The following is a 9,262-nucleotide window of genomic DNA, read 5'->3' as shown; positions in this document are numbered from 1 at the left end:
TAGTGACAAATCACATGGTGTAGTAACAAACACATGAACACAAAAAACAATAAAACGTTTTAACCCTTTTAACACCGAGCGCATCAGAGACGACAAAACAAAAAGACAAAATCTGGTGTTACAGGTGTTTTTTTGTTTGTTTTTTTTAAATACAACTTTTTGTTTTTCTTCATTTTACATTGTTAATACATTATTGTCACATGCAGAAAATTGAAAATAACTGCCAGATATTGAAAGTTATTCTGGAAAAATAGGCAAAAGTACTTACTCACAGGACAATTATGGTCCTTTTACAGTTAAAATAAAAAAAACAAAAGTCCAGATGGACATTGTGTGTCTTAAGGGTTAAAGTGTTAAATGAAAACTTACTTAAACTTATAGTATAGTCATTCAAAGAGATTCATTCCAGTTCCACACATTTCAAGTATGTGTATGTCTGTGTTACCACCAGTCTATCAACCCCATCAGCCCCCAGGCCTCTCAGCACAGACAACATGGTAATTAAATGGGAGCTACTTGTCAAAAAAAAAGCTGCAGTGCAACACATTTCTTATTGTATTACAAGGTGCTGGGAAAGAATGCACGATCCGACCAGTGCTTCTCTCCCTGCTGCTGGTAGAGGCCGAGAGAAACAACATGGGTATACAAAAAAAATGAAAGCGCTCCTGCACCTTTCCTTCACGCCCGCTGATCGGCAATGCAAAATACAGCATGTGCCATTAATTTCTAGAGTCATAACAAGCCACCGTGTGATTGTTTTCTGTTTGAATGTGTGTGTGTGTCGTGGGTTTGTGGTGCTTAATAGATTCTTAATGTGTAAAGGATTGTAGCGTATCAGATGGGCTTGGAGTTAGTGGCGTGACAACGGCAACAGCAGGACGGATGGCTTGGTTCAACACCTGGAGAAGGGTGTGTGTGTGTGTGTGTGTGTGTGTGTGTGACTCAAGCAATGATAAAGCAATAAACCAACCTCAGTCAGGTTAGGGGCAGCCAAATGTGATATGGGCAGGAGAAGAATGGAGCTGTTGTATCACAGCAGGGGACGTTCATAGCACATATGTCATCCGCTCACTGATCTCACTGCCATATTTTCACTTTGTTGGACTTTTGTTTCACGTGACATACTTTCTTTATTTTTTACGATGGAGCTACTCTCACGTCCACACATGAGCCCAGGAAACACTGCCTCGATGAGCCACTGTCAGTGACCATCTGTTTGACTCCATCCCATCGGAGGACAAGAAGACGTGCAGACACAACACGGGCTCATACATGTGAAGATTCCTCCATACCGGCCTTATTTCATTTAGATATATATATATATATATGTATGTAATTCGATCTAACATTGCAGATTCATTATCACTTTGCTTTCATCACCAGGACTCATTGCATGGGGTTAATAAGAATTAATCAGGAAGGAGATGGAAGTACCTACATCACTATTGAATATACTATAATTTTAAATAAGTGTAATTTATAATATCTGATATCCCATAGTTCAATCTTTGTTTATACTGTAAATATCAAGCCCATATATTCTGGAAACTGTCTATAATGTACATTCTATTTTAACTTTTTGATAATATCATTCTATATTGTACTTTCTTGTAAATGCATGTTTATTTTGTATTATCTTTATCTTTACTGTCTTTTCATAGACCCATAAAGTACTATCTTATCTTATCTTATCTTATTTCCAAATTTGAAAGGGCTAAAGGCTTGAGGGCTAAAACTATAGTGTAGTGTGGAACCTAACAATCTGTGTTCTCATATGATAATGTTTTATATTCTTTATGCATTTATAGTTTTACGATGGTTCAATGAATCTTTTACTTGCACATTAGACTAGAGTCAGATCACTGTGGTTAGTAAGTGTTTCAGTTCAATAATTTTACAAATGACACTAAAGCTATGAATCTTGAATTAGTTGTAAACAGTATAAAACATGACTGGTTTTTGTCCTGTGTTAATTAAGTGCAGCATCATAAAGCGAACACCACACATTAGACCGAGTAAGCAACAGACTGTGTGACCTGTGTGTGTGTGTGTGTTGCCCTTCCCAGTATCACAGCATGAAGGAAAGTGAGTGAAGTCTGTGAAGAGCAAACGACACCCGTGGTGCCCCAAACAAAATGCTACTGTGTGAACTACAACTGTTGTTAAGAGAGCAGTGTGTGTGTGTGTGTGTGTGTGTGTGTCTGTGTGTGTGGGGGGGTGTATCAGCAGTCCAGTTTACTCTGCTGACATGTTAAATCTCACACTTTCGCCATGAGACTGTCAGGATTTCAGCAGATACTTATCAGCGGCGGTTAGTGGAGACAAACACTGTCACCTTCTGCTCAGCAGCCAACTGCTGTTAGAGCGGCCAGACATGAACACACACACACACACACACACATAGTCTCACACTCCATACACTGTGTCCATGTACACACACACACACATTGTTAAGTCATCGGCAGAACAATGTCCTCATTGTGCTCTTGTTGTAGCTCAACATTTGATTCATTGGGGCTCTAAATGTTTGCGCTAAGTTATTTCCATGCTTACATAAATAACTTGCAGACAGAGTGGGCCGTCTATTATTATTATTCCTTCTTATTGATTTCACTTTTATTTATTTTTTTACAGTATTTTAACATTCAATAGCAATGTCGCAACACTGTGTCCTTCGTTTCCCCAGACAATCTTTTTTTTTAAATGATGACATACAGAAAGGTCAAGGAGTGTCGTAACACACATGTGCACAAACTCCAAATAACAAAAAAAGAAAAATATGGCGACAAGAGTGAAGATGGTGACAGTGACTGCAAGAGCAAGAGATGGGGTTATGACGTCATTGTTTTCCCCTAAACTGTGTATTGGTTGTGTAGACACACAAAAAATCCAAGTGGTGGGACACTCTGGGACACATTTTTTAATTTTTCTTTCAGAGAGGAAAAAATCTTTGCTGAGTTCTCGTGTGCACGAGCCCTGAATTGTTGTGTTCCCAGTAAAGTGTGTTTTTCAGCCTCACAGAGATGAAAAACATCTGGGGTTTTTTTTATGATTCTTTTGTGCAAAGTACACAATTGAGATGTACAGTGTTCACATATTGCCAGAACTGATATGATGCAGAATGATCAGATTCCTATTGTTAACAAATGTAACCAATAATGACACTAATTTTAACCCACTGCACCTTAAACTATGTAAATATTTTTTGTTTGATTTTTATTTTCTAATTTTATTTTATTCTATTTAAATGCACCAAAATGGTATGTAAATGTACCTAAAAAAACACATATTACCAACAAAACAGTGTTTAATCCTTGTAATGATTCAAAACATTGATATGAGTTATTGTTTCTGCTTTGCATTACAGGATAACATGTGTAAAAGATAAATTGAACCATATATGAATAATAATTAAAGAATTAAAGAAGATACAAAGTAATAAAGTTGAAGTGAAAACACTCTTGAGATGATTTTAGTTATTAAAGCTATTAAAGCAGCTGTGTTATACTCTCACGGTCACATCCACATTTGTCTTTCCATACTTGTGTGGACCCTCAGAGACATAATGCACTCACTGCTCTTGACAGAAATAGCACAGCACGTCCACAGAAAAGTGAAAAACATCCCCACTTACAGTGAAGTCATCGTTCTGTGTTGAGATAAAATGTCATCATCACACCAAATCCAATTACAGCAGGAACAAGAGGAACGCTTTGAAACTGTAGCACAGCGCTGCTGTCGGCGTGTGAGTCCTCTGTGGGTCTCCGCAGCGAGGACTCACAAGGAGGAGAGGGAATAAGTGTAATAAGTGACAGGACAGAAGAGCTCTGGTCAGAGAGTGAAGTGGTTTGGCTGCGGATTCACGTCGATGAAATGTGAAAGCTGCAGGAGGAAGAGATCTGTGACTTTTCTTTAACCTCGCGTCTTGTTCATTATTCCACGGATCAGTGTTCAGCAGCTCATGTGAAACCCATGTTTTGAGACGTCTTTCAGCATGGACACACATTTCACACACACACACACACATTCAGGTTTGTCCAGCTATTCCTATTAAGACACTGCATTGGAGCTAAACAAAGCATTATCTTTAACCAGTTAATGCCTAATCCTCACTTTAACCTGACCATAACTCAAATCTTTGCTCTAATCTTGAGGTTATGCCTCATTAGGACCAGGTTTTGGTCTCCATGAGCCGAGGTCCATGCCAGAAAAAGATCCCAAAGAGATGACAAGTACAAGTACACGCTGTACTTACAAAAGAGCTCGTAATTGGAAAGGAATGAGTCGAGAAATCCATCGTGAACAGATGAGACGACAAACATTGTGTTTTAACCCCTAAATAACACATAGAATAGAATAGAATAGAATAGAATATATAAAATATCAACAATGACTTCAAAAAAATATATGCCAGGATAAAACCAATGAGGCTCCAAATTAATATTAAATATTGTTGCTCTAAATGTGATAGAAAATATGAAGGAGACAAAAATTTAAATTTTACTACTAAGATATACTAAAAAAAATGTCAAGACACAGTGTGACTATGGTGTAAAATATTGTGTGGGGCAAAAATGTAAAGACTTGAAACTTATTCTCTAACAACACAACATTTATATTTATACAGGAGGCTCAATGCAATAGAATTATAATTTAAAAGAAAGTGTGTGTGTGTGTGTGTGTGTGTGTGTTCATAAGTATTTCTGACCTGTGCCATAATTTCAGCATAAAATGAAATACAAGACTTTTTATGGAAAACAGTTTCGCTCTTATAAAGTTTATTGGCATGAGAACATTGGGATAATGTTTAAATATTCTTTACAATAAAGTTATTAAACATGCAAACATGTAAAATACAATAATAATGTACATAAATATTAAATTGGGGGAATTATTCCCAGCTTGTCTGTTTTCTGGTGCAGTGCCTTAGTGTCTTTAAGTCTTTAAGTGTCGACACTGACGTCTACTCACTGAGACAAACCTGTTCTTAGTGCAAGGAAAGACACTGAAATCAGTGGAATGCTCGACTCATGGCAGGCGTGGGTCTTTTCAGTATGGCTTCCACAGAGAAGGACAAAGACTCGCCGGATGCCATCTTGGTACTCACAGGCTTGGAAAGAAAGTCTTTGGCGTACCTGTCAGTGATTTTCACAGCCTGCATGTCCTTGGTGGAGCCCTCCCTGAACTTGCGGGCTGCCTCCTCTAACAGTTCTTTACAGTAGGGAGGCCTGACCTCCGCCCCGGCCGCGCCGCCGCTTTTCTCGTTCAGCGAGTGCTGTATGAGGGACTGGAAGGAGTTGAGTTTCACGGAAAGCTTAGCGCCGTCCTTGCTCAGCTTGTTCAAAACGTGGACAGAGTTTGGCGAAGCGGTGTTGTCTGGGAAGGATTGTCCAAAGCTCCTCTTAGGGGGAGAGAAAGCGGAACACTCCCTCTGCCCTCCGTGGGTGACAACAGAAGGTCTGGGATCAGGCTGCGGAGCGCTGGATGAGTCCTGCTGCAGTGCAGCAGCTCGTGATCCTTCCAGTTTAGCGGCGAGAGCAGCAGCAGCAGCAGCCTCCTGCTCGGGCAGCTGGCTCTCTGCGGGCATCACCTTGGGCTCCCACACAGCTCCCGGCTTCATGTTCTGCATCGCTGTGGCATTGAACAGGCACTGCTGATAGAGCAGGGTGTCGCCCAGGTTGGCCGCACTGCGAGGCCACATCATGAGGCCGCCTCGCGACGGCTGCAGCGGGTAGTGGCGGTAGGTGGTGGCCACGCTGACGTTGGAGGAGATGAGCTCGACATTGGCCGAGCCGGTGGGATACTGCATGGAGAGATCCAGGCAGTTCGGGCCGATGAAGTTGCAGAGCTCTTTGGGCTGTGGCTCCGGCGAGTACGTCGTCTTGTAGGAGTTGTACTCGGTGGCGTGGTGGACCATGCTGTTTGGGAAGAGGAGCGAGGCTGTGGCCGTTTGGCTGTTCTCCATCAGCTCTCGTTCTTTGTACTCCCGCTCGAGCATGATGGTTTCCAGCTCCTTGTCGGCGAAGGCTCGTCTCTTCCTCATGCGGTCGCTCAGCGGTGGGGGGAGAGTTGGGTTAGCGGCCAGGAAAGGATCAGACTGCACGGGACGATATCCTGGAATCAAAACAGCGGCTGTTTAATGCAAAGTGTGACGTCCAGTGTGTGGTGGATTATACTTGATGCATGCAGAAATGTTCTCGACACTGAAATAGCGTGCAGCACTGCAACAAGGTGCAGGAGATTAAGATTATTAAAAGTATTGCATGCCACAACATGAAATAAGTCTTTGCTTACAGATGTTAGCAAGTCCTTATCACTGTTTCAAGGGAAAAGAAATCCAAGACGAGACAAGGAGAGAAAAGGGGAATTCAGTTAAAGTGAGTTAAAGTGACACACAAGCCAAGAGAAGAAGACCATCAAACTTCTAATGCACGGAAATCAGACGAGTGTCTCCTTAGATCTGTGGCGTCTTTACCTTCCAGGATGCTTTTAGCGAGCATGGTGGACGGTCGAATGTGTCTCTGATATATTGTCCTCCTCTCTGCTGGGATTTGTTTCCCAGATATGCCTTTCTTATCCTGGGTAATTGAAAAAAAACAAGATACAATAAGATAATAGTAGATAAACATGGGTCATATCAGAGTCCGTCTTCTGAATTGAACGTATTATTTATCACATATTTAAATATGGTAATAATAAACGTGTTTGTAAAACATCTTACTCAATTAAACTGATGTAAAATGATACTAATGGCAATTATTCAACATAAAAACTGTAATGCTGCTGTTGTAACTTAAACAAACACACAACCACACAAACACACATGCAGCAACGTTCATATTATATTGTATTTCTATTCAATACGACATGATATGCTGAACGAAGAGTGAGACATCATAAAACAAAAACAAAGAAATATCTATTTCCAGTTGTTGAACTTTGAACTTATCCTGACCAACAGCATCTCTGAGAGGTTTAACACAGATCGCTGCTTATATTTTATGAGGAGTAAAACGGATTTGACGTAGTAGATCTCAAATGGAGCCCGTACACTGTCTTGTTGCAGCTCAAATAAATAAAAGACAACATGACTGCACATGTGAGGATATCTGGTCAGCCGCAGGTCAGGTCACAAGGTCATACCATATAAAAATATGAGTATGTTTAAAGTCAAAAACGACCTCTTTAAAGAAATCTTGACATGGATTCACCCTACACAGTACATTTTGTTAAAGTAAACACTAAAAGAGAACAAGTATACTCTGGAATAGTGTATAACAGTATAGTATGTACGTTTTTTAAAAGGATTCTTGTTATTTTAATGCTGCAAAATACTTTGAGGAACACTGTGTTTGTGTCCCTGCTACAAACCCAGTGTGTATTGACAGCTTTAGTATGATAAATAAGAGTTTGATTTGTTATTATTGCGTATTCTTGCTTGTGTTACATTGACTGTTGCTGAATCACAGTCGTGCTGCTGTAACTCACTAATCATGTTTCCCTTACGCACACGGTGGCACTCGCACCCACACCCACTCTCGTGACTCACCTCCGTGGCTTGCTGCCTCCTCAGCGCCACCTGCGCGGCCATCACCCGCTGTCTCTCCACCACCAGCAGGCAGTTTGCGCACTGACAGTCCCTCCAGCGGCAGAAGCGCTTGTGTCCCTTCAGACACGACACCACGCCGTGATTGCGGCAGCGGGCGCACTTCGGTGTCCGGCTCAGCTTCCTCTGGTCGCCGGGACCCAGGCCGCTGGGAGCCGGTTTGTCGTCGCCCTTCCTGTCGTCGCCGTCGTCCTCCGAGGCTGCGGCGCCGGCGCCGAGCGGTGCCGAGCCGGGGCGGCTACAGGAGTCCGCCGCAGGGTCGTCGCTCTCCGTCAGGCTCTCCACGTCGATTTCAAACTCGCAACCGGAGTTGTCTGACATGTTTGCCCGCGAGACCAGAGTCCTCTGCCGGCTGTCTTTAATCCCACTGACGGCCTGAAGACAAATATCCATTATTACTCATTGTCTTAGTTAAGTGGCAAGTTAAAACAATCCTTTCTGTCTTTATAATTTGAAGAAGAAAAAATGGAAATATAAACTATATAATACTTTATTTTATTATAAACTGAACTTAAGCTGCGGAGACTCTGTGGCTGTTACGTTAATCCCAAGAAAAAGTAGATGTAACAAAACTTCAGGAGCTGCCTCTAAAAATTATTTTTATTTAATTCCACACAGTAGGCTGAAGTCTATATTTACTTTTTAGTCACGTGCCAATTATTAGTAATGAGTACATGTGAAGAAATAAAATGTGGGAGGCCAAAAAAAAATTAAATAAAACAGCCAAAAATATAAACACTTCTGTAAATCAGAGACACAATAATAAAAGCAAGTTATTCTTCTTTCTGTCTCTATTTCATTGGTCAGTTCATGGTAAAACCTTCAGTTTCTCGCGTGTGTAATTGTTTGCACATGATATATGATTCTACATTTCCAGTGCGTGCTGTGTAAAATAATAAAAGCATGAGAAGAGTCGCGTGTACCTGCTGAGATCCTCAGGGTAAAGAAGCAGCAGCAGCAGCAGCAGTAAAAGTAAAAGTGTTGAGTTCTCCTCCGTGACAAAAACACGCGTAATTGATGTTGTTAATGATCTTCTCTCTCTCTCTGTCTCTCTCTCTGTCTCTCTCTCTGTCTGTCACGCACGGATCCAGCTTTGTTCTGGTGCTCACTCTCCACAGCTTCACTCCTATGAGTCGCTCCAGTCCGCGCTCTCTGGCCTCTGATTGGCTGCCTCTCAGCTCTCGCCGACCAATGGGATGACGAGCAGTTACCCGCGGGCACTTCTCCTGTTAGACTAAGCAAATTAAGTCCACTCGAGGAACGAGTTCACTCAACAGAGTCCAATTGTGCCCGTTTTAGTTTAAAAAGCATCAACAAACAAACATCAAAAAGGTGTGGAACTGTACCTTTATGTGTGGGAGTAATACATGTAGGCCTCCCTCATTTTTTAAGCGCCAAAAATATGCGTTTTACCCCGGAAGAAAATGTTTTGTTTTTAATATAATTTTATATGATTTTTATTTTATTTCTTGCTTAAGTGTTTTTGATTTTTAATAAAGATTAAAGCAGATTAGGTGAATCAAAATTCCCTGTGCAAGAATGATCAGAATGAGAAAATACAATATACAACCAAAGCTTTAATGTGCTTTAAAGCTTTAATATAAATATATGTTACGAATTTATGTGTTTAATTTAATTTATGTGAAAATGACGAAT

General features: G+C 41.1%; 1 protein-coding gene across 1 annotated transcript; it reads right to left on the bottom strand.

Moving 5' to 3' along the window:
* Positions 1–4,889: 4,889 nt before the first annotated feature.
* dmrt2a (doublesex and mab-3 related transcription factor 2a) lies at positions 4,890–8,681 on the bottom strand. Its single transcript, XM_044026620.1, has 4 exons — positions 8,530–8,681; positions 7,550–7,981; positions 6,476–6,578; positions 4,890–6,114 (listed from the first exon to the last, which is right to left on the bottom strand). The coding sequence occupies exons 2-4, from the start codon at positions 7,925–7,927 to the stop codon at positions 5,012–5,014; spliced, it is 1,584 nt and encodes a 527-aa protein (XP_043882555.1). The 5' UTR covers positions 7,928–7,981; positions 8,530–8,681; the 3' UTR covers positions 4,890–5,011.
* Between the last annotated feature and the right edge of the window lie 581 nt (positions 8,682–9,262).

This window comes from Solea senegalensis, linkage group LG5 (assembly GCF_019176455.1).
Source record: "Solea senegalensis isolate Sse05_10M linkage group LG5, IFAPA_SoseM_1, whole genome shotgun sequence".
Classification (NCBI taxonomy): domain Eukaryota; kingdom Metazoa; phylum Chordata; class Actinopteri; order Pleuronectiformes; family Soleidae; genus Solea; species Solea senegalensis.
This window is presented reverse-complemented; position numbering and strand designations above follow the sequence as displayed.

Bases quoted from the DNA above. Each gene is read 5' to 3' on its own strand.
- dmrt2a (XM_044026620.1), bottom strand. From the start codon at position 7,927: ATGTCAGACAACTCCGGTTGCGAGTTTGAAATCGACGTGGAGAGCCTG. The intron at 6,579-7,549 runs GTGAGTCACGAG...TCAATTACCCAG, and splicing joins GGAGGCAGCAAGCCACGGAG to GATAAGAAAGGCATATCTGG. The intron at 6,115-6,475 runs GTAAAGACGCCA...TTTTGATTCCAG, and splicing joins CGCTAAAAGCATCCTGGAAG to GATATCGTCCCGTGCAGTCT.